The following is a 26,564-nucleotide window of genomic DNA, read 5'->3' on the forward strand; positions in this document are numbered from 1 at the left end:
ATGATAAAACAGGCCAGGTGCAGTGACTCACGCCTGTAATCCCAGCACTTTGGGAGGCCAAGGCGGGCAGATCACTTGAGGTCAAGAGTTCAAGACCAGCCTAGCCATCATGGTGAAACCCCATTTACTAAAAATACAAAATTAGCCAGGCGTGGTGGTGGGTGCCTGTAATCCCAGTTACTCAGGAGGCTGAGGCAGGAGAATTGCTCGAACCTGGGAGGCGGAGGTTTCAGTGAGCCAAGGTCGTGCCACTGTACTCCAGCCTAGGTGACAGAGTGAGGTTCCATCTCAAAAAAAAAAAAAAACAACAACCAAAAAACAAAAAAGAAGATGATAAAACATACTTTACCAACCCTGATTCCTCAGAGTGAGTTTATAATTATCTACCATTAGAATAGCTCTGCTCCTTTTCAGGTAAACCTAGGAATCAGAAATAGTTTTTCACTGAGGTACAAATGGAAGACAGAACCACATAGGAAAAATGTTACCTACCCATTTTTTGCTTATATTCTGTAATCCAATAAAGGTGACACATTTAAAGTCCTAATGATTCAACTCTTCTAATTATTCTTATTTATTTTTGAGACAGCGTCTTGCTCTGTCATCCAGGGCGGAGTGTAGTGGCACGATCATGGCTCACTGCAGCCTCAGCTTCCCGGACTCAAGAGATCCTCCCACCTCAGCCTCCCGAGTAGTTGAGAACACAGGTGCACACCACCACATCCAGCTAATTTTTGTATTTTTTGTAGAGACGGGGTTTTGTCGTTGCCCAGGCTGGTCTTGAACTCCTTGGCTCAGGCAATACTCCTGCCTTGGCCTCACAAAGTGCTGGGACTATAGGTGTGAGCCACCGTGTCCAGACTAACTTTTCTAATTATTAAAGGTTTTATCTTATGAGTTAACTGCAACCCTAGCACTTTATAAAATGAATCCATTTGTTCCTATTCTGCTTATATCCAGAGACTTTAAAATGAATTTTGGTGAGCAGTCAGAAAAGATCACTTTCAACATAGGGCAGCCTATTCTGAAATAAAGGCTTTGCAAAAGTACATTTATTAAGAGGCTATTTAAATACCCTATAGCCCATTGTCTAGCTATAGACTGAATCTAGCTTTGTCAGTCCTTTGTGAGATGATGTTGGTCAGGGAAGAGGATATAGACATGAAGAGTTGAAAGGAGGCATAGTAAGATGATGGCTGTGATGGTCACAGAATTATCATCTGTGCTCAGGGTAGAGCCAGGGGATGGAAGGAAAGAGAGCTGGAGGGAGCTAAGAAGCAATATTAATTATCCAAGCAGGCTTCTAACAGGGAATAACTTCTGGAGATAATTCCAAAACAAAGCCCTCAGGAGGAAACTATGGTTGGCATTCAAGATGAACAGTATTGGAAATAGGGAGGAAAAATTAGGTATGTAAAGAATTCCATCTGTGTCATTTGATCCATGGGAATAGATAGGGGGAAATTAAAACAGAGAACAAAACACGAGGCTGAAATGAGTGACCAGAAGTCAAAAGATACGTTAAAATCTGTTACAAAATCAGCAGCAACAGTTAGGATTTGAAGAACCAGTTCATGATCCCTAGGACCATCCTGTTTGTTCTAACATCTGTCAGCCTGATACCTTAGAACAGATTGTTTTACTACAACAACAACAACAACAACAACAACGACAACAACAACAACAACAACGTTCAATCAAATGTACTGGAAATAGGCCAGGCCTGGTGGCTTACATCTGTAGTCCCAGCACTGTGGGAGGCGGAGGCAGTGGCTCGCTTGAGCCCAGGAGTTTGAGACCAGCCTGGGTGACATGGCAAAACTCCGTCTCTACAGAAAATACAAAAACATGAGCCGGGTGTGACGGTGCGCCCTTGTAGTCCCAGCTACTAGGGAGACCGAGGTGGGAGGATCACTTGAGGCAGAGGTTGAAGCGAGCTGAGAGAGTGTCGCTGCACTCTAGCCTGTCTAGCCTGGGTGACAGAGGAGTGAGACTCTGTCTCAAAATAAAAAAAAAGTAGTGAAAATAGTGTGCTTTAGTCATTGACACTAGAGAAGAAAACAGGTATACCCACTTCAAGACTCACTGATGCAATCTGGTTATGTGTTCCAATTAATTATACATATTTTATGTAACTTGGTTTGTAAAAAAATTTAACTAAGTGTCCCTTCTGAATTATGTTGCATATATAGAAATTTAATATTAAACCATATAGTGTTTAACATAATAGTTTTTAAACTTTTTTTGCTGAACACCCCTTAAAAGAATTCTGAGAAAGTATGTAACTCCTTTTAAATTAACATTTAAAAGTTACTTTTAAATAATTGCAAAGGACACAATTTCCAGTGTACTGTAAATATCAACATTTTAGCATTTTGTTGCTGCTGTTATATGAACGTTCCTTAGAAAACCTCTGTTCCTGTTTAATGGACATAAAGTTATCTTTTCTCCCTCTGAGAAAACTGATAGGTTTTTTGGAGGTGGGGTGAGGAAGGGGAGAGATAATCTTGCATTGTATGTGTTTCTCCCAGTGCCTATTTTAGTCTCTCTTATTTGCATAAGACTTCCCCACCAATGTCTAGTCATCCAGCAATACCCTTACTTAGACTAAGTGAGGGACTTACAAGCTGCCTGGAGGCTTTGAACATACAGATGGGCTTGCTATTTTTGAACTATACAGTAATCTAGGTGGAATCCCTGACATCACTTTCTTTGGGTCTTTCCTCTTGAGCTGGTAAAATTCATCCAAGACTCTTCGAATCTCCTGCAGGAAGAGTAAGGTTTGGCTACTAGCATGTTGGGAATCAAATAAAAAGAGAGGGCTGGGGAAATCTCCCTTCATCATTTAGTAAGCACACAGTCATCAAATCCCCATGTTTTGGGAAAGATATCCATGTCCTAGACATAGATTAGGGTCTCCCAGTCCAGAGATATTTATTTTCCCCTCTCTAGAGAAGAAACTTCCAGTCTACTGCTAGGATAGGGATGGAGCAGTTACCTGGTGAGTAAGAGAACAGATTTAGAGAAGTAACAGCTTTTCAAACAGGCCTTTCATTTTAACTCTTTCATCCCGAGATAGCTGATATTGCCAATTCCTGAGAATTGAGGATTCTATGGTATAAACCAGGTTGGCTTTCATTTCCCCACTGCCGACTGATCATTTAGCCTTTTGGGGTCTAAGTCCATGATCACTTCTCCACCTGCTTTCCAGCCAGCTTTCAAAATGTTGCTGATATTGTCTCATTCCTCTCTGTTGTGTCCATGCTTTAAAAAAAATTCCTTTATTATAGTTTTAGTGGAGTTCCAGGAAGGAGCAAAAATCTGTCACCTTAATCTGAAACTCACATAGCCCTGTTAATAAGAGGAGTTTCAACCTGCCAAATCCTTCAGAAACTGAAGATGTGTTGGTACATTTAACCAGTTGTATGTTATCATCTTACAAGATAAAACAAAAAGAGAAAAGAAACTATATCCTCCTTGGTTAATTTTAAACTGGTACTAGAAAGTATGCTCTGCTGGAGGGCTTAAAACTTGGAATTAATACTTTTCAGTTGCTAAAATCTAGGATAAACTGAATGGAATGATCTATGTTCATACTATTGTACACTCATTGCATCATGTTAAACGGTGAGATCTATTTAAAAACATAACCAAAGTGTTTCAGAGTAGATGACTAAAGTTTACACTGATAATCCCAAACTGTAAAGTGATATTCTGAAAATATATCACCTCTTCACTGACTGTTCTTCAGACTGTAGCACTATTCCAATTTGATAATGTTCTTCTTTACTGTCACTTCTTGTCTTAATCCACCCACCTCGGCCTCCCAAAGTGTTGGGTTTACAGCCATCTACCACTACACCCAGCCTGTTTGTTTTGGGACAGGGTCTCACTCTGTTACCCAGGCTGGATGCAGTGGCACAATCATGACTCCTTGCATCCTCACACTCCTGGGCTCAAGTGATCCTCCCACCTCAGCCTACTGAGTAGCTAGGACTACAGGCGCGTGCCACCACACCTGGCTAAATTTTTTATTTTTTACAGAGACAAGGGTCTCCCTATGTTTCCTGGCTGGTCTTGAACTCTTAGGCTCAAGCAATCCTCCCACCTTGGCCTTCTAAAGTGCTGGGATTACAGGTGTGAGCCAACATGCCCAGCCACATTTCTCGGTTGTGATGTGAGAAGGATTTGGCATCTCTTTCTTCTGAAAGGTAAATCTGTCAATAATATGCAGTTGTGTGTAATCATTTTCATTTAACAGTTATGTACTGAGTATGCTAGGTCTCATTCTAGGCATAGGCATAAAATAATGAAAAAAAGCCCCTGCTCTCATACAGCCTGCATTCTAGTGGGGATAAAAGACAACAAACAAGTCAGATGGAGTTGTGCATTATAAAGAAAATCAAGCCTATGGGTATAGTGAGTGACAGAGTGATGTGGGGACATGTTAGTTATATAAGGTGAGCAAGGGTTTCTATTAAAAGGGGACATATGAACAGAGACACAAGGATATTTGCGGCATGTGTATCCTAAAGAGAATATAACAAACATAAAGGTCCTAAAGAAGGAAGACGCTTGGCCTGCTGAAGAAACTGCAAAGAGACTAGTGGTGTGGGAAGAGAATAAGCTTTGTTTTTCACTGAATGTTCACAATTTTTGCCATGGTTTACTCTTCACAAAATTTCAATTTTTTTTTTTTTTTTTTTCTGAGATGGAATTTCGCTCTTGTTGCCCAGGCTGAAGTGCAATGGTATGATCTCGGCCCACTGCAACCTCCGCCTCCCAGGTTCAAGTGATTCTCCTGCCTTAGCCTCCCAAGTAGCTGGGATTACAGGCTTGTGCCTGGCTCATTTTGTATTTTTAGTAGAGACGGGGTTTCTCCATGTTGGTCAGGCTGGTCTTGAACTCCTGACCTCAGGTGATCCACCTGCCTCAGCCTCCCATAGTTCTGGGATTACAGGTGTGAGCCACTGTGCCTGGCCAAGATTTTAATTCTTTAAAAGGCTTTAGATTCAAACAGATTCAGAGATTCTAACTTATCTGAAAGGTTGAGATTGTTTCAAGTCTAGCGGTATGTGGGAGTGTTACTGAATAAAGTAATAATTTGCTGTAATAAGTATTTTGGCCGAATATAGGCTTGTAAACAATCTAAATTATAGATATATTGCCTAGTTTTGAGAAAGAGAAGGTGGTATAGTTGGAAGATCTAAGAGCCAGATGTGGTTTTGAGTCTTGGCTCTACACTTACTTGCTAGGAGTAATACTCAGTTAGGGTTGTAGGTGTTAGTACATATATACCCTTTTACTCTTTCATTCTAATTTTATAATGTAAAAGTAGCATAGTGGTTATGGGGAAAGAATACTGGATTGGGAGTCAGAAATCCTGAGTTAAACACCTTTGGTGCCACTTATTAAATGTGTGCCCTTAGACAAGGAACTTAAAAGCCTCAATTTCCTTATCTGTAAAAAGAAAAAAGATCTCCTTCATAACATTATAAAGATTAAATGACATAATAATCTATGTAAGTGAAAGCAATTTGTAAAAAACAAAATAATTAAGATCATAACTATTTTTAAACTTCTCACAGAGCTTTCAAATTTATATTTTACTGAGTTTATAATTTTCACCTAAGTGCTTTCAAAATTTATTTAATTTTACCTTTTAATTTACCTATTCATTTGCACTTAAGAGTTGCATACAAAATTTAAAATTTATCCTTCAAAGTCAGTTCCCCATATTAGCTTATGGTAAACTTTATAAAATAACTCCTTAAATTGCATAGCAAAATTCAACAGATATGAATTCATTTTGAAATCCTCAAAAAGGGTCAGAATGCAGATTTTTCACTTTAACTTTATTAACTGACCATTTTGCAACCAAAAATATGGGCACTCAAACTGATTTGAAAAAGTAACTAACAACCATTCCGTTTACTTCAACAACTGCTAACAACTTTTTAGTAGGTTTTTGCTGTTTCTATCTTCTGAACCTCTCTTGCTTGGCTCAATCACTGAGTGCTAAGCCTAAGTTTGCAGTCATGTATTTATTATCAAATACTTGATATATGTTCTGAAGGCTGCACTAGACAGAGACATTTATTTTTTAGTATCATATTATTTACTAGCCATTAGTTAGCATCCTTATGTTCCCGGACAGTAATTTAAAATGCAATCCGAAAGAATAGCAGCCAAAACCTTTAAAACATCCTTAATGGTCTTCAAAAATAATTTCCAAGACATTTAACAGAATGGAACTTACTCCATGCCCTGTGCAGTCTGTCGTGCAATATCTATAAGTTTGATCATCTCAAATTTGGTCTCAATGATATGGAGATGGTGATACAAGCTGGAGCCCTCACACCACTGGGTAACAATAGCCAGTTGTGGCTTTGTGGAATAGCCCATGAAGAGTAGGATATTCACATGTCGTGTTTTCCTGTACAAAGAAATGTGACAGTAAATATTAAATGTCGACAAACTTTAGCAATTCTTACAAAAGAGAACCAAAGTAGTCTATCTATCGGTAAAATGTTGTCAGAAAAAGCTGTTTTTTAAAAAAGGCAACAAAAGGATACATTTAGAAGAGACTGGGAATTGCCAAGTCTAACCTCCTACCTTATGCAGAGATATCTTTTTAAATATATCTGACAGGCAACTAGAGGTTGCTTAAATATCTTCAACTATGGGAAGTTCATCATTCAGTTGTAGCTGCCTCTCACATCTTTATTTAAGTAGTTCTGGTATTATAAAGTTTCCAAGTGTTGAGACAAAATCATTTTCCTACAACTTTCACCTCTGGCTTGCTTCCCTGGTCTGCTCTCTGGAATAACTTTTTTTTCCGCACTCTGTAATAACTGTGCACTCTCTTGAACATAACAGCCTTCTGTGAACTAAATATCCTCAGTTCTGTTGATTATTTTCCCCTGGTACACCTCTGGAATCTGGAATCTTCCCTATTTAGGTGGTTCTCGCTAGACATATTCTAGTTTGTCAATGTTTCTAAAATTCCAGAGCCCAGGACTAAATACCATCTCTAAATGTATTCTGATAAGCTTAAAATTGGAGCGTATTCTTTTCATAAGTAGAACTATTACTTTATATTATCAGAATACTATACTTCCATTAATTCAGTCTAGGATTAAGTATTCTATCAGCCATACCATATAACATTGCATACTACTTAAAAGAATGTGGTTAAAGACAAAAATATACTCAGACATACTCTGTTTCTACATATTTATCCATTTTGAGTAAATCTGTAAAGCTAATAGTCGCTACCACTGGGAACCAGGGGCTAATAAAAATAACTTCTTTCTCTGGAAAAGAGTAATTCACACAAGCTCACCTGAGTACTCCTACTTCATTTTTGAAGGCTTGTAACTGCTGAGGTGTAGGTGCTGTTACATTCAACATTTTCACTGCCACATCACCTAAAAGGCAATTGTTATTCCAAGTGTCATTTCAATTTTTAAAATTTAAAAGTATAAAACATTCTTGGGTGTTTTCACTAATTATCATAGCCCTAATTCCATACCATTATTAAATCACAAATAAATTATACTTTAGCTATCTAAACTCCATTTGTTTTCTAAGGCTAAAAACTCAACTAACAATGATATTCCTGTACTAGTATTTCAAAATATCAATCCAAAAAACAGCCAACCTTGTTTGTTCCATGGAAATTTGGTAAAATCAATTAAGTACCCATGGTATTTTCCAAATTATTTGACAATATTAAATTATACTTACCAGGCTTAATATTTATTTACTAACTGAAACTGCAAGTAATGTTGAAACTACAATGAACAGGCCCTATGGAATTTTGCTTAAAAGTAGGAAACTATAAAACATTTTTATCAGAGTAGTTAACATTCTTTTCAAATTTATGGATTACTTATGATACTTTTGATTAGGAAAATGACTAAAATTGTCACTAAAATTAAAAAAAACTTTATGTGAAACAGCTGTAACTTCAACACTGCCAGTAGGTGTTTAAATTGGTACAACTACTTTTTAACACTGTTGGCAGCATTACTAAAACTTATATGCATACCCTGCGGTCTCACAATTTTGTCCTAGGTATATACCCAGCAATGGTTACATGTTCACCAAAAGACATACACTAAAAATCTTTACAGCACCAGCATTAATCAAAGCCCCAAACTGGAAATGATCCAATTGCAATAGGTGAAAGAAGAAATCATGTTATAGTCACACAACGAAATACTATAAAGAGAATGAATGACCTCCAACTTCACACAACAACATAGATGAATCTTATAAACAATGTTGAGTGAAAGGGCCAACACAAAAGAGTACACACTATGCACTTCCTGTTGTGATCACAATGGTGGTTACCCTTGGGAGAGAGGTGATTGGCTAGAAGAGGACATGAGAGGGTGTTTCTAGAGTGCTAGTAATGATCTGTTTATTTAATTTTTTTAGAGACAGAGTCTTGCTCTGTCACCTAGGCTGGATGGAGTGCAGTGGTGTGATCATGGCTCACTGCAGCCTTGAACTCCTGGGCTGAAGCCATTCTCCCACCTCAGCCTCCTCAATAGCTGGGAGTACAGACACATGCCACTATGCCTGGCTAATTTATGTGCACTTTTATACACAGGCTGAGTATCCCTTATCCAAAATGCCTGGGACCAGAAGTGTCTCAAATTTCAATTTTTTTCTGATTTTGGAATATTTTGATTATACTTACCAGTTTAGCATCCCTAATCCAAACATCTGAAATCCTCCAATAAGCATTTCCTTTGAGCATCATGTCAGTGCTCAGAAAGTTTTGGATTTTGGAGCATTTCGGGTTTTGGATTTTGGATTAAAGATACCCAACCTGGCCAGGTGCGCTGGCTCACACCTGTAATCCCAGCACTTTGGAAGGCCAAGGTGGGTGGCTCACCTGAGGTCAGGAGTTTGAGAACAGCCTGGCCAACACGGCGAAACCTCGTCTCTACTCAAAATACAAAAATTAGCCAGGGGTGGTGGTACGCGCCTGTAATCCTAGCTACTCAGGAGGCTGAGGTAGGAGAATTGCTTGAATCTGGGAGGCAGAGGTTGTAGTGAGCTGAGATTGCGCCACCGCACTCCAGCCTGGGCGACAGAGTGAGACCTTGTCTCAAAACAAAACAAACAAAAATAAATAAATAGATATTCAACCTGTATGTATATTTTAATAAGTTAAATCAACATTGATTTTTCTCAATTATCAAAGTAATACAGTGCTTATTCTATTGTTTGTATCATAAAATACTGCACAGCACTTAAAAAAAGTTTAAAGACATTTTGAAGGTATAAAAAAATTCCCTTAATTATGTCACTCAAAAGTGACATTATATGTTATTAGGCTTTTACACGAATGTAGTGTGAATATTTATGAACACCTGTGAAAAGATAGCTTAAGGAGATACATACTAAAATACAGTCTTTTTTTTTTTTTTTTCAGACAGAGTCTTGCTGCTCTGTTATCCAGGCTGGAGTGCAATGGTGGGATCTCAGCTCACTGCAACCTCCACCTCCTAGGTTCAAGCAATTCTCCTGCCTCAGCCTCCTGAGTAGCTGAGATTACAGGCGCCCACCACAAAGCTGGGCTAATTTTTTGTATTTTTAGTAGAGATGAGGTTTCATCATGTTGGCCAGGCTGGTCTCGAACTCCTGACCTTGGGTGATCCACCTGCCTCGGCCTCCCAAAGTGCTGGGATTACAGGCATGAGCCACTGTGCCTGGCCTAGAATACCGTCACATAAAAAACTGTTATATATTTCTATGAGCTCCATAATATGGTATCTTATACATACTGCTTTGAAAAATTTCATATACCAAAGACACCTTTCTATATCAATAAATGTACCTCTACCATGCTATTTTAACTTCTATATAATCACATATGAAGGTATAAATTTATCCAATTCTTTTTTTTTTTTTTTTTTTTTTGAGACAGAGTCTCGCCCTGTCACCCAGGCTGGAGTGCAGTGGCGCAATCTCGGCTCACTGCAAGCTCCGCCTCCTGGGTTCACGCCATTCTCCTGCCTCAGCCTTTCCGAGTAGCTGGGACTATAGGCGCCCGCCACCACACCCGGCTAACTTTTTTGTATTTTTAATAGAGACGGGGTTTCACCGTGGTCTCGATCTCCTGACCTCGTGATCTGCCCGCCTCGGCCTCCCAAAGTGCTGGGATTACAAGCGTGAGCCACCGCGCCCGGCTATCCAATTCTTTATTAGTTGGATACATGTTCATTTTCATTAATATTAAACCTTTGATGAAAATACATCCACTACTCCTAATATAATCCAATTTAAAAAGATTTTGTCCAACTAAGAGGCAAATAATGATTTCTATTTTTTTGAATTTGCAATTATTTGATAACTAGTGAGGTTGAACATTTTGTATATGTTTACTGGCCACTTATATTTCTTTCTTAATTTTTTTTTTTGAGACGGAGTCTCATTGTCACCAAGCTGGAGTACAGTGGAGAGATCTCAGCTCGCTGCAACCTCCGCCTCCTGGGTTCAAGCGATTCTCCTGCCTCAGCCTCCCGAGTAGCTGGGACTACAAGCACGTGCTTCCACACCCAGCTAATTCTTGTATTTTTAGTAGAGATGGGGTTTCACCATGTTGGCCAGTACGGTCTTGATCTCCTGACCTCGTGATCTATCAGCCTCAGCCTCCCAAAGTACTGGGATTACAGGCGTAAGCCACTGCGCCCAGCCATTAAGAACATTGTGACTTATAATACAAATAAAATTATCAGCTGAAAGACTCTAAAAGAAAAAAAAATCCTTTTGAGGGCTAGTTAACCTGGAGGAATTCCCCTTTAAAAATTAGTACTGTTATAAAATGGTAGGAGTCCCGATTGCTGTGAACAGTTTTTATTTCCCATAATTTTTGTTACAAACTTTTGGAGGAGTCCTGAAACTAATCAAAACAGTTTATTGATGCAAATAGTGAATATTTTCTTTGATGATATTTTTTACAAAATAAAAGTTGTTAAACATACCCTATTATGACTTGTCACAATGTCACCACATTACATACTTACCATGCCACTTTCCCTTGTAGACTGTTCCAAATGATCCAGATCCAATTCTTTGTCCCACTGTAATCTGCCCATCAGGAATCTCCCAATCATCACTTGAGTCCCGTCTACCAAGTGTTTTCTTGATAAAAATAGTACAAAAGTCAAGTCAAACCAAACTGAAAAAGAAAATCTTATGTTTCACCCTAAGTACATTATCTTATGCCTGAGAGGGATATAGGAAGAGATTTCCTTAAGAAAAATTCTCTGGAGGAATAGTAGTTAAAAGTATGACTCTTAAAATACAAAACTTAAATTTATGGGACTGTAAACTAGTTCAACCATTGTGGAAGTCAGTGTGGCGATTCCTCAGGGATCTAGAGCTAGAAATACCATTTGACCCAGCCATCCCATTACTGGGTATATACCCAAAGGACTATAAATCATGCTGCTATAAAGACACATGCACACGTATGTTTATTGCGGCACTATTCACAATAGCAAAGAGTTGGAACCAACCCAAATGTCCAACAACGATAGACTGGATTAAGAAAATGTGGCATATACACACCATGGAATACTATGCAGCCATAAAAAATGATGAGTTCATGTCCTTTGTAGGGACATGGATGAAACTGGAAAACATCATTCTCTGTAAACTATCGCAACGACAAAATACCAAACACCGCATGTTCTCACTCATAGGTGGGAATTGAACAATGAGAACTCATGGACACAGGAAGGGGAACATCACACTCCGGGGACTGTTGTGGGGTTGGGGGAGCGGGGAGGGACAGCATTAGGAGATATACCTAATGCTAAATGACGAGTTAATGGGTGCAGGAAATCAACATGGCACATGGATACATATATAACAAACCTGCACATTGTGCACATGTACCCTAAAACCTAAAGTATAATAAAAAATAAAAAAAAAAAGACTGAAGTCAGTATTAGGATGGAAACAATTTATTTATTTTTATTTTTTATTTTATTATACTTTAAGTTCTAGGGTACATGTGCACAACGTGCAGGTTTGTTACTTATGTATACATGTGCCACGTTGGTGTGCTGCACCCATTAACTCATCATTTGTGTTAGGTATTTCTCTTAATGTTATCCCTCTCCCCTCCCCCTACCCCATGACAGGCCCCAGTGGGTGATGTTCCCCGCACTGTGTCCAAGTGTTCTCACTCTTCAATTCCCATCTATGAATGAGAACATGTGGTGTTTGGTTTTCTGTCCTTGTGACAGCTTACTCAGAAGGATGGTTAGGATGGAAACAATTTATTAAAAAATATAAATTATTTATGGGGTATGAGCAGGAATGTATATTACTGAAATAAGTAAAATGTTTTTATCATCTGGAAGACTTTAAGGAGCAAGATAAGTGCACTATATTTGTGAACAGTTTTGGCTCTAAATCACAAAAAATTTAAGTTAACCTATGGTAGCTACTGACAATTCATCTATGTAGTCTTTTACAATCAGTGCTAAATTTCTTCATGTATCTTATCTAATTCAGTTTTTCTAAAAAAAAAAATCAACATATAAAATTACTTTAGTAGGATAAAAGATCCACTTATTCAACAATTAGTAGCAACACTATGGCTAAAAAGTATTCGTTTTTAATTTTATTTTTAAATTTTATTTTAAGTTCTGGGATACATGTGCAGAATGTGCAGGTTTGTTACATAGGTATACATGTGCCATGGTGGATTCATTTTGCAGAAGAAAGTTGATTTTTTAAATAGGGAAGAATGTCCTTAGTAGATATCTGAATTCTGGACCAGCCTTTTCATACCTTCTAATACTAGCTTTCTCTCTTTTTCCTTACTTTAGAAACAGAATACTGTTACTCTTCCAAAACTGCCTTTTACTAAATTATATTACAGATGACAGCAAAAAGCAGTGCTATAGAAATATGCTTTAAGCAAAAAACTATCAGCTCTTAAATTTATTTAAGTATGGGAACTCTGTGTCACATATGGACATAATATATCTAAAGGATAATATTACATTTGGCTGTGACTTCTGAGAAGAAAGAACTCAGAGAAAAAAAGATATCATATACTCTTACCATTCGATTCCTATCTTCTGAGGATGAAGAGGACTTCCTTTCTCGCTGAGGTCCTGGAGATTTCTGTAAGGCTTTCACGTTAGTTAGTGAGCCAGGTAATGAGGCAGGGGGGGTGGCAGACAAACCTGTGGTTGATCCTAAATTAGTGAAAAGAAAAATGTATACATTAAGGAGGAGCAAGTATGTTAATTTATCAGGGGTAGAGGGCTGGGGGATATTTAGACTTAATTTTAAAACGTAGTGCATGTTTAAACATAGACCTTTTGGAAAGGATGGGCCAAAAAGGGGCCTCATTTGGTGATTACAACTATAATTTCTTTTAGTTTTCTGGCCAATTTAATGACGTTTAAGATATCTGATGATAGACACAAACTTTATTTACTGGTGCAAAATCTAGGAGAAAAACAATCTCTCTAAAACAAGACAGAAATATTAAAAATACTCCCAAGTTTCTGTTTCTTTGATGAAAAAATCAAAAAGCAAAATCAATGTAAAAGCCTATATAACAAATACACTTTAAATTAATTATTTAATATTACCTCAACAGCCAATCAATATTAAAAAAAAGGAAACCCCCAAATGGAAACATTTTCTAATAATGGCCATAATGTTGAAAATATCTGACTTATTCATATTAATCACTAAACTCAAATATAATCCTAAACTACATGCTCTACTATTTAAGAGATATTGGTCAGTATCATTGGTTCCTGGAGGCTTCCATTATTAAACAAACATTATTTGTTACCTACAAAACAAAGTTAGTGTAAATAAAGCCAGGCATATTTCTCAAGACCTTCTGAAAAATCTCTGCCTTTGTAAGTGAGAGCTTTGTAAGTAAGCGCTATGGCCTCTTAGACAAGTTACTATAAATACAAATATTCTATAGGTCAAGTGAGCCTGAGGAGTATACTCTCTGGAAGTGATCTCTGTTGGTAGGGTTGCACATCTTTCTCATGGCAAACATCCTGAGTTAAGGGTACAGGAGCACCTGGTTCAGAAGGGTTCAGGGCAGTGAATCTTACTGGGGCCTGAATACGGCTGAGCAGAACTCAGATGTCCAGATAATAGTTCTATATACAGAACAAAATGACCTCAAGAAAATAGATTCTTTTTAAAAAAATGACTGATAGTCTTAAGGAAAAAAAGAGCCACTATCTTTGAGATAACAAGGATACCAATAACCACATTTAAATGTTTAATCTGTAGAAAATGTTTACCATTATTACATCATATTATATCACCACGTAGAATTTTCATGATCTCATATGCAATTTTCTAAACTAAAATGGTATCCAGAATGTCTATTAAGTAGAGCACAATCCATTTTCTACCTTCCATTAATAATTTTCAACATTATAAAGCCTCAACTACTTGACTAGGCTTCACGGTTGTGATCTACTAAGTAGTTTTATTGTATCACTTAATTTAGTTGTATTACTCACTACTGTATGACTTCCATCCCATTCTATGGATTTTCTGAGAAACAGCAGGGCTGAGAGAGCAAAAATCTAAAGCACCATTACTACATTCAGAATATATAACAGATACTAACTAGCAAGAGTCAGAAATACAAATCTTTAAAAATATTTATAGAAAGACATCTGTCCCAATTTTTACTTAAGTTTTTTGTTTGTTTGTTTGTTTGTTTTTTTGAGATGGAGTCTCGCTCTGTCACCCAGGCTGGAGTACAATGGTGTGATCTTGGCTCACTGCAACCTCCGCCTCCTGGGTTCAAGCAATTCTCCAGCCTCAGCCTCCCAAGTAGCTAGAATTACAGGCATCTGCCATCATGTCTGGCTAATTTTTTTTGTAGAGACGGGGTTTCACCATATTGACCAGGCTGGTCTCGAACTCCTCACCTCAGGTGATCCATCCACCTCGGCCTCCCAAAGTGCTGGGATTACAGGCGTGAGCCACCGCGCCTGGCCCGACTTAAGTTTTTACAAATCAATTTAACTACTAAATAGAACATGGCAAGATGAAACGGGAGAATGAAATTATACTGTAAACTTTCTTCTATTAGGACATAATTAAAAGGATAAATTCTCAAATTTCTGAAGTACACTGAAATATCTAAAATATGTTATAAATCTTTTTTTTCTTTTTTAACAGCTCCCTACCTTTGACAAAAATATACACATCCGATATTGGGAGAAAGAAAAACCCAAAAAACACTGCTAGTATTACAGAATCTGAAAAAAGTCCAAAAGCCTAATAAAATCTCATAATAGAAGTTTCCATTGACACTTTAATTTTCTTAAAAACCACAAAAATTAACAAATATTAAGTCATCAAGAATAATCACTTAAATGCATTAAAATCAAAGGAATCCAGTAAGCTCTTCCCCACCCACCTTATTTATTCCCACCCACTAAGTTTAAGAAATTATCAAGATCAAGAAGTAATAAAATAACAAAAAAACAAGATGGAAATCTCAGGTCAGGATTTTCTTGCTTTTAAAAATTTATGACAGACAGCATACAGAAAGCTTGTGGCAGTGAGTATGTGTGAGAAGCACATTCAGAGCATTCCAGCCAGGCCAAGCAGAAATTTAGTACTGAAAACTTTCACACTTACAAACACACGCTGTGAGGGTGAGGCACAAACAGCATCTGTAGTTTTATATTTAGTTTGCTTTGGGTGAAAACAAGAAAGAAGAGCCCAACTACCTCTGAACACTGGGCCAGGCTCAAAATCAAACACTATTTCACTGGGGACAGAATGTAGGAGGGGACTGGGAGTCCGGGATTGGTATTTCCGAAGACAGCGCATCAGCTGGTTCAAAGGGGCTGTTAGAAGAGAAAGAGAGGGGCAGGCAAACACAGGAAGACAGACACATAGAAGAAATGAAAGAAGTCATGGGGAATAAATAAGATGAATCGAAGCCTGCTTCATAAAATAATTCTGGACCAAAAATCTGCTTATTTTCATAAAATCCCAATGATTTTTTAAAAAGTGACTCACGAAAAGGACAAGAAATGCCACTTGCTTTCAGGTACTAAGCAGGCTGTGTTTATGACTAAGTTAATTTTGTGATGCTAACATGATGGCAACATTTAAATGCTGGATGTATTAGGCAAAATTATCAAAAGCCACAGCTATTAAGACATATGAAAGTCAAACTGGCAGCAACATTAATTGGCAGGTTCATGAAATAACAAACGAAAAAAAAAGCTTGTGTAACTATGTGCTATCATCTATACCAAGTCCAGAGTATAGAATGCAGGCTTATTATTATTTTGGTTGCTTCACGGGTATACAGAAACATAACAAAAGAAGGTTTATAACAATGTTTACTCAATGTAAAATATTGTTGAGTCTGGGCTTAGATATTTTGAAGATAAAGAAGGTCACAGTGAAGAGGTCAACTCTAAGCATGATAAGCAGTTATTACAGGTCTTCCTTACTAGGCAGAAGACAGCAGGAAAGGTAAGTGTAAAGGACCTCCTGGAAGAAAACTTCAAGATAGTCTCAAATATATCACCTCTTATAAAACATTATATAGGGTAATGCTTACAAAAAGTATTTTCTTAAGCAATGTTGTCTTATGTGCTACAGTGAATACTAGATAAAAATTCAGTTAGAAATCTCAATTCAGTTTCTCATTTGTGTATTTACTGAACTAAGAAGAGGACAAATGGGCTTTGCCATTATGGATCTGTTCTATAAAATGTACATTTAAAACACTTCCAGAAAGTTGAAGGGATGTGGTTGATAATGTCTGACAAACCCCCTCTTCAGAATGATTTAGCAAAGTAAAGTTTTATCTGATTCTAAGGTCAATCTTTAAGTATCAGTGGAGCCCCACAAAGGAAATTTATCAACAAGAGCTTTCAAGATGGTTAGAAATTAATAAAGCGGGTATAATAATTAAGGATCTTTCCTTGGTAAGATATTTTAAAACTGTAGTCTACGGCCATACCATCCTGAACGTGTCCGATCTTGTCTGATCCTGGAAGAAATTTTAAAACTGTAGATAGTACATTTTAAGACTTCCTTTTATGTCCAGTCATCTTTTCTACTCATGTTATAAATTAGTTAACATTTTGTTAGAGGTAAATGACAAATACTACAGAAAAAAAAATTTTGGGTTACTCTACACATTTTTCTCTGTGTCTGTTTCTTGAAAGAGGCAAGTATAAAGGAAATAAGCAGCAAAGCAATTGCAGTTTCCTTGAGTTTTTTTAAAAAACCTGAAATCACTACTTACCTCCATCACCACGAAATCCTTGGTCTCTAATCAAGTCCTACAAATAAATAGTAATGTATATTTATTCCAAGCAAGCATATAATCACAAAGCAGTGATAACACTGAATTTTCCACTAACATTAAAAGAATTATTTTATTAATTAAAACAATACATAACTATTACACAAAACAATTTGGAATTATCTATTGAACATAATACAATCTAAATTTTGAAGCACTTGCCAATGTAAACCTATAATGAAAGAATTATTAGTCCTAATCAAATGTTGATGTCCATTTCAGGCCATTCAAAACCAATGGCTTCCATTATCCTCAACAATCTAATGCAGGAGCAGAAAACCAAATACTGTGTTTTCTCACTTATAAGTGGGAGCTGAATGATAAGAACAAGTGGACATATGGGGGAAACAACACACATTGGGGCCTGTCGGAGGGTGGGTGGTAAAAGGAGGAAGAGCATCAGAAAGAATAACTAATGGATGCTGTGCTTCATACCGAGGTAATGGGATAATCTGCGTGGCAAACCGCTGTGGCACATGTTGACCTACGTAACAAACCTGCACATCCTGCACACGTACCCCTGAACTTTGGAAATAAATAAATTTTTAAAAAATGGCTTCATCAATCCTTAAAAAAAATTATACTGGCGCATATTAAGAGCGATAAAAATGTTCATATCCTTTGATTCTGTAATTCCACTTCTGGGAACTTTTCTTAAGGAAATAATTCAGAAGAAAAAGTGATATGCACAAAGATGTTTAGTGCAACATTATCCAGCATACTAAAAAGTTAGAAATAATTATTTCTCTATTAGAGGCATTTTGACATATTTTGGTTAAGAAAATTATGGTGTATCAATTTAATGAAGTATTATGCAGCTACCAAAATAATTATGAAGCTTGAATCATGAAACATGTTTACAGTATAATTCAAAAATATAAAATTAAAAGTACACTGGTTACAATCATAAAAATATAGATGGGTAAGGGCACACCAGAAGAGGAAAGAAACAAATGGCTCATAGGAAAGTTTTGTTAAAATTTGTCCTTTTTTTTTGAGACTCAGTTGCTCTGTCGCCCAGGCTGGAGTGCAGTAGCGTGATCTTGGCTCATTGCAACCTCTGCCTCTTGGGTTCAAGTGATCCTCCTGCCTCAGCCTCCTGAGTACCTGGGACTACAAGCATGCACCACCATGCCCCGCTAATTTTTGTATTTTTAGTAGAGACGGGGTTTCACCATGTTGGCCAGGCTGGTCTTGAACTCCTGACCTCAGGTGATCCGTCCACCTCAGCCTCCTAAAGTGCTGGGATTACATGCATGAGCTGCCGCGCCCGGCCACTAAAATTTGTCTTTATTATTAAAATATAGCTCTTTATGCACCGGGTGTGGTGGCTCAAGCCTGTAATACCAGCACTTTGGGAGGCAGAGGTGGGTGGATCACGAGGTTAGGAGTTCGAGACCAGCCTGGTCAACATGGTGAAACAGCATCTCTACTAAAAATACAAAAATCAGCCAGGCATGGTGGCACATGACTGTAATCCTAGATACTCAGGAGGCTGAGGCAGGAGAATTGCTTGAACCTGTGAGGCGCAGGTTGCAGTGAGCTGAGATTGCACCACTGCACTCCAGCCTGGGTGACAGAGTGAGACTCCGTCACAGAAAAAAAAAAACAAAAAACTATATATATATTTAGCTCTTTATTAACAACAATGGTAGTGGGGACAGTCGCTACTGTTAATGCAATTTGGGCCTTGATAGGTAGAACTTGCATTAGTCTGTTTATTTAGTTTAACTTAAATATGAGGGATTGAATGGCCCCAAATATCTCTGAACCGTATCTGCAAATAGACAACTTTTTGTTTAGAGGCTAAAACAAAGTAAATTCTTTAAAGATGTATTTCTATCATGTTTAATGTATCATATAAAGTCTTCAACATTTTCTACAGAATAATCAAATACATATCTGATTATGTGATAGGAGTTATATGGCTACCAACAAATACAAAAATCCCAGTGATGTCATTAACTTTCCATTCTTGAGAGCTTACAGTCTCATTGGAAGTAAGATGCACACATTGGAAGTAAGATGGAAGTAAGTGAAAACCAAATAATTTAAGAATAATTGCATAAGAATATGATAAAAGAGATGCCAAAGTTTGTTGCTCAATTGATTGCCAACTAAGTGATCCAGGTGATAAGATTTTGAGATGAAGTCTTGCTCTTGTCACCCAGGCTGGAGTGCAATGGCACGATCTTAGCTCACTGCAACCTTCGCCTCCTGGGTTCAAGCGATTCTCCTGCCTCGGCCTCCCGAGTAGCTAGGATTACAGGCGCCTGCCACCATGCCCGGCTAATTTTTTACTTTTGGTAGAGATGGGGTTTCATCATGTTGGCCAGGCTGGTCTCGAACTCCTGATCTCAGGCGATCCGCCTGCCTCGGCCTCCCAAAGTGCTGGGATTACAGGTGTGAGCCACTGCACCCAGCCGATAAGATTTTTAGTGCTATGTATGATAACTATAGGACTTGGTCACTGGTAAAGCAGTCAAGGAATTACTCTGAGTTGGGGTTTCAGAGATAGAGAGGCATGTAGAAAAGCAAAGAGTCTTTTAGATGGAAGGAACTACAAGACAAAGGCCATATCCCTTTCTTTTCGGTTGCATCAGCTCTGAAACTCCCCACAACTATGGATTAACCAAATTTTGCTTTCTCCACTCTTAATAGTTACTGCTAGTAACAACATAAACTTAGATTCTTTAATTCCGAATGTGTTCTTAAAGCTCCTTGACAATCTTTACTCATTCTAGGTTACAAAGGTTCTTCTAGCATTTGAAAACTGGATATTTCAACTTTTTTCCCACTCTTTTGTAGTTCCTTCTCTTACTTACATCCCTTCCCTTCATCATAATAGAGAAAACAAAAGCCATCAAACAACTTTTCTGCTCTAATATCTATAACTATTTGCATATTAATATTAGCTCTAATTTCTGAATCCCTATTATGTACCAGGCATAATAAGCAATTCAAACCACTATAGAAGGTAAACACTACTAGCTCCAGGATTAAATAATTGCCCAACATCACACAGTCTGTAAAGAGTTACAGAGCTGGCTATGTCCATCTTTAATTCTTCACAGTCTCTGAGAGACATAATTTCCAAGCTCAAGGAATTTTACTACATCAATCATTCCCTCTCTTGTTATCTTCAATTTCTCTTCACTGGCTTCTTCCTCTCCAGTTACAAATACACTAATGTCTCTTACATTAAAAACAATTGTCCCTTGGCTGGGTGCAGTGGCTCACGCCTGTAATCCCAGCACTTTGGGAGGCCGAGGCAGGCGGATCCCTTGAGGTCAGGAGTTCAGGACCAGCTTGGCCAACATGCCGAAACCCTACTAAAAATACAAAAATTAGCTGTGCATGATGGCGGGAGCCTGTAATCACAGCTACTCGAGAGGCTGAGGCAGGAGAATTGCTTGAACCCGGGAGGTGGAGGCTGCAGTGAGCAGAGATCACACCACTGCACTCCAGCCTGGGTGACAGAGCAAGACTCTGTCTCAAAAAACAACAACAACAACAACAACCGAAAAACAAACAAACAAAAAAATTGTCCCTCAACCCTGAATCAAGCTATCCTCTTTTGTCATTCCTTCATAGCCACGCTTCTCAAAATTAACACTTAATCCTACTTCCTCACCTGCTGCCTTCTCCTCTTACTGGCCCTCTAAAACAGCTCTCAATGAAGTAAAGATGACATTTCAATTGTCAAAATTGATAGTCATTTCAGTCTTTATCTCATTTGAATCTTAATGGCAACTGACACCAACTACTTCGGTATTCTTGAAACCCCTTTTCTTCCTTTGGCTTCTGCAACCTTTTTTCTTAGTTTTTCTTAGTTATCTGGGGCTAGACTTAGGAAGAGCCAGCCCATAAAGGAGACAGAGAGTCTCTGCCTGCACCTCCAATGTTAATGTTTATAAGGGTTATGTCTTCTCCCCTTTTCAATTTACATATGCTGTTTGAGTAATTTACATGCATTGCTTTAACTGACACAAATATGCTAATTACTCCTAAATCTGTATCTCTAGTCAAGGTCCTTATATCCAACTGCTACTGGATTTCTAAACCTGAAAGTCCCACAGGCATCTTAAAGTCAATATATCCTCCCAAAAAGCTAAAATTTCTGCTTCTGCAAACCTTGTTTTCCTTTGATATTTAACAAACGGTGCTATTTACCAGAAACTCGGTCTATAAGCTAATTATCTATAAGCCAGAAACCTGGCATTATCCTCTACTTCTCATATTTTTCACTCCTCTCCTCTACTACAAAACAGTATAGTGGTTAAGTATAAGAGAGAAAGGCCAGGTTTAAACCCACTTCAGTAATTTATCAGCGGTGTAATCTGGGTATGTTTCTTAACCTCTGTAAATCTAATTTTCTTAACAGTAAAATAAAGATAATAATAGTACATAACCTATGAGTTTTTATGAGGATGAAATAAAGTCTATGTAAAGCACTTAGCATAGTACCTGTATATAATAAGTATTCATAAATAGTAGCCATCTTCAACATGATTCCTAAGACTCTTACCACTAATTCACTAATTCATAGTCTCCCTCCCCAAAACACACTCTTCCTCAGCACCAATGCTATTACTTGAGTTTAAATATCATTTCTTGTCTGAAATACTGTAAAAACCACATTATTGACAGTCCTGCCTCTATGTGTTTCCCATTTCATCTATCCTCCACACTACCATCAAAGATTTTTCTAAAATATAGAGCTTATGACTTCCTCTCACACTCCAAATTCTTCAGATTCCTTAGCACTACTTTAGATTTCAGAGTAATACACAAAGCCTTTCACTGTAGATATTACCTACCTAGTTTCACCTTCCACCATTCCCCAAGCCTTCTCCTGGACCCTAAACTTCAATATCAACTATTAATTACATTCCATGTAAAGGCACTTCTATGCCTTTCATTTCCTTAACAAATGACTTTCCTAACCCCCTTATGTAGTGTACTCCTACTTATTCACCATAATCTGGCTTAAATGTTGTCCCTTCTCTGCTCAATATTCCTAGATCCAACCAGATGGAGTTTATTACTCCCTTCTCTAAACTACCATTATATATTTTGTAATTATATATTTAAATGTTTGATTCACCTATTAGAATGTGACTTCCTTGAGGGCAAAGGCCATGTGCTAATTCATAAATAATTCTCAATTGCCTAACACAATGCATAGCCCACAGTTATTAGTAAATCTTTTTAATGGAATCATAAGTGCTTGAGCATGAATAAAAATGCTAAAGAGTTTGCACTTTATCTTGTAATCAATGGTAAGTCACTAAAAGTTTTGGAACAAGAGAACAGATGATGCTAGAGGTGTAAAAAAATTCTGACAGTTGCAGAAAGAATGGAAATGGATAGAGAGAAATCAATGGCAGAAAATCTATTTAGGAGATTAATGTAGTATATAATTCAAGTGAAAAAATATGGGCCCAAATGGCGGCGGTAATAAGTAAAAATCAGTTTGAGATGCACATGAAAAGGTGATACCTTGTGACTGGTTACAAGAGAGGATGAAAAGGCAAGATATAAAGATGACACTCTAAATGAAGCCCAACAGACCAAGGAACAGTGGTAACAATCAGAGAAAAAGGAACTAGTCTAAAAGGATGATAGCTTTCAAAGTAAAGATGAAGGTTGCAATTTTGGACAGACTGAAAACAACTCTAACCTGGACATATGGTTCAATTTCTTATAACACATTCTCCTTTTCCCCTTTCTTCCTTTGTTTTTAGGTCTTGCTAGATAGAGGTGAACCTTACTAGTTAAGGAAAACTAGTACTAGAAAAAAGTCACTTAAAATGAATCCAATAAAAATAGAGAAAATTTCTTAGTAAAAAGTGGGAAGAAAGTCTGATTTGCAAATTTATCTAAAATAACAAAATTAAAATTTATAATACAGTTTTTCTTTTATATTAATATTTAATAAAATTTATAGTTCCAACTATATGCTAATTTTAAAATAAACACAGAAAGAATCAAGTTTTTGTTGGTCATAATGCCAAGCTTATGATAGCACAAATTGAAATTCTTTTCTTTTGAGACAGGGTCTCACTCTGTTGCTCAGGCTGGAGTGCAGTGGTGCAATCATAGCTCACTGCAGACTTGACCTCCTGGGCTCAAGCAATCCTCCCACCTCACCCTCCAGAGTAGCTGGGACTACAGGCATGCCTCACCATGCATGGCTAATTTGTTTTATTTTTGGTAGAGATGGGGTTTCACTATGTTGCCCAGGCTGGTCTCTAACTTCTGGGTCAAGCATGCCACCCCTCTTGGCCTCCCAGTGTTGGGATTACAGGCATGAGCCACTATGCCTGGCCTGAAATTCTTAATTTCATATCCACCTCTTATAGCACAATCACAATCATTTTTATAAAAGAACTTAATTCTGCCAAGGGCTTCTATCAGTCCTTTGATATTTAAACTATTTTCATTTGAAGATGACTTTTACAGAGATAGTATCATAAGGGAAAAAAATCAGAGTGACTGTATAACTTGGTGTCAGTGAAGTATTTAATGCCATCAGAGAGAAACCAGAAGCTTTTCTGATTTGTGATTCACAAGAAGCTTATCACTTAAAACAACTGTGATAAATGAAAAATGGCACTTATTTCTGATCTAAGTTATAATTACAGCAGAAAAATAAAGATACATACTTGATTTTTTTTAGTTCTAGCAATGCTGGATACTTACATCAATATTGACAGGTTCTATTGTGTTTATATGCACATTGGGAGCTGATGAGGACCGGTCTCGTTGCCCAAATTGATTTCGATGATCTTCATCTGCTGGTCGGAGGGGCTGTGGAATTGGAATGGATTTTGAAGGAGACGGACTGGTGAGAATTTGGGGCCTGGAAAAATGAAGTCATTGGAAGATAAGATTCAGAGTAACTATATAAAGGTAATAATATTTAAAAAGGAAGATAGAAGGATTTTCTTGTTTTTATATTCTCAAACTCATTAAAGCATTAAAAACCTAGCAGTAATGACTTTTAAAAGTATTAATTTAAAAATCCAACACTGCCAAAGATGCTTTGCTCAAGTAGGCCCTCCAGGAACTATCAATGATAGGAACACTGACTCTTATCTAGAAAACACTAGGGAAATTTACATATGGCTAGAAATTACCTGTGGCCATCAACTGAAGAAGTTCAACCTTTAAAGTTATATAAAAATGCTCTGAGAATGACTGAATATAATTTGCCATTTTTTTCTAACACTGTCTTGACATCTGAATTTACTAAAATGAAAATTTTACATATTAAGAAATTATAAACATTTTGAGAATACACATGCATATTTCAGGACCTGAATGATGTACTTGTTCCTTTACAGGAGTTGAATGAAAATCCAGAACAATATTGAAAAATCCTTTCCAAATTCAGAAGATGATCCTCAGAGTGCCAATATCGCTCATATTCTGGATTTTTTATCATGCCCATTATTGATAACAGAGACACAAGAGAATCATATATTAACCACTAAAGCAAATATCTTTGAAAACTGCTATTTGGAAAACCATCAAAATGTTACATTTGTATGCTATTTGGAAAATCACCAAAATCTGTTACATACCTATTTCGGTATGGTAGCTAAATAACACAGTCTATGATATCTCACCCTAAAATGAACCTGGCACTCACAGAGAACACTAAAGTTTTGAGACTAGATTGCAAACACTTGGAAGGATCTAGCCCCTCAGAAAGGGTATCCTAGGAGCGGGGAAATGAGTGTCACTTGATAGATAAGGTAAGCCGTCTCACTTAACTCCATCAGGACCAATGAATGGCTAAGTGCCAATAAGCTTTCTTCACATATTGGTTATCATTCCACCCTATTTTATGCAAACTAATTATTATTATATATAGCGTTAGTTAGTGGTTACTAAGACACAGCTAGAAGGACAATGTTGAGGGGATAAAAAGACACTTTTGTGAGACGTGAGGAACGGGAAAAAAAATTTAGTAGGAAAGGAATGGATAAAGGTTTGAAGAGCAAAGGAAGCCTAACAGTGAAAGTCAGCCTCTGAATAAAACGTGTCAGAATCTGAACCACACCAGTTCACAGTTTTACTTCTTTGAAGCATATTATTAAAGATAGGGAAAGAAGTTTTGACTTCATGTGTTTATATTAACGAAATGAATCCACTTAGAATTGATATGCAAATAATAAAACACTATGTACTAAAAAAAAATTGGTATCAGCTCAATGACAATTATAGGTAAGAAACAAGCCTTTAGGAAAATTAGCATGTTCCACCTAGGTCCTTTTTATTTTTTCTGATTATTGAGAAATTTTTGGTTTGTGACAGAGCTGTCTTTATTTTTGCTTTAGGTAGCCAAATATATGTCTATAGCTAGAAAATTTTAGGAGCAGGAAAAAGAATGCAAAAATGACATTAGTCAATAAAGTTTTAGAAAGGGCACTGACTGTCAGACAACTATTTACAGGCTGATTTAAAGTCTCAAGGCAGGCCAGGTGCAGTGGCTCATGCCTGTAATCCCAGCACTTTTGGAGGCCAAAGCAGGCGATCACCTGAGGTCAGGAGTTCAAGACCAGCCAGGCCAACATGGTAAAACCCCGTCTCTACTAAAAATACAAAAATTAGCTGGGTGTAGTACTAAGGGCCTGTAATCCCAGCTACTCAGAAGGCTGAGGCACAAGAATCACTTGAACCAGGGAGGCAGAGACTGCAGTGAGCCAAGATCACGTCTCTGCACTCGCCTGGGTGACAAAGTGAGACTCCATCTTAAAAAAAAAAAAAGGCTTAAATTTGGAAAAAGTATGAATTAACTAGAATTGCATAAGATAGTCTACTGTAATAATTGATCTGGGATAGGCAGAGACGGCAGTAAGTCACTTCTGAAACTCACCAAGTTAGGAATATGACAGAAACATGTAGTAGGTAACAAATCAGAGATAAGTATGCAAAAGACATTGGTCCAGAAGAAAAACAAAAACCAGATTTAATCTAAGAGACTTCACTATCATATCTAAAGAATGCACATATTAGAAAATGATGATATCTGCATATTATACAAAATCAGAGAAACTCAATTTGGTAGTTGGTATCTAATAGTTGTGCCTTGGTCCACCAAGTCAACTTCTCTAGCTTTCAGGGCAAGTACAAGGGAACACTTGAAGTGATCATAATCTGATGTCACTGAATTATCTCA

At 37.4% G+C, this 26,564-nt stretch overlaps 1 protein-coding gene across 11 annotated transcripts in view; it reads right to left on the bottom strand.

The window, feature by feature from the left end:
- Positions 1-26,564, bottom strand: part of BRAF (B-Raf proto-oncogene, serine/threonine kinase) — a 208,322-nt gene that overhangs the window by 46,400 nt on the left and 135,358 nt on the right. For 9 of the 11 annotated variants that reach the window (XR_009209599.1, XM_032761940.2, XM_058427290.1 and 6 more), the window contains 6 exons: positions 24,080-24,239; positions 17,315-17,351; positions 13,102-13,238; positions 11,046-11,163; positions 7,346-7,430; positions 6,260-6,436 (listed from right to left, as the gene is read on the bottom strand). Coding sequence is in view for 10 of the 11 variants with exons in the window: in XM_032761940.2 (XP_032617831.1) it covers positions 6,260-6,436; positions 7,346-7,430; positions 11,046-11,163; positions 13,102-13,238; positions 17,315-17,351; positions 24,080-24,239 (714 nt within the window). In the remaining variant the exon portion in view is untranslated. Of the gene's footprint in view, positions 1-6,259; positions 6,437-7,345; positions 7,431-11,045; positions 11,164-13,101; positions 13,239-15,773; positions 15,894-17,314; positions 17,352-24,079; positions 24,240-26,564 lie in introns of all 11 variants that reach the window. The other 2 variants (XM_032761945.2, XM_058427320.1) reach the window with 1 other exon arrangement.

The sequence above is a fragment of the Hylobates moloch genome, unplaced genomic scaffold, assembly GCF_009828535.3.
Source record: "Hylobates moloch isolate HMO894 unplaced genomic scaffold, HMol_V3 SCAFFOLD_1, whole genome shotgun sequence".
NCBI classification, from domain to species: Eukaryota; Metazoa; Chordata; class Mammalia; order Primates; family Hylobatidae; genus Hylobates; species Hylobates moloch.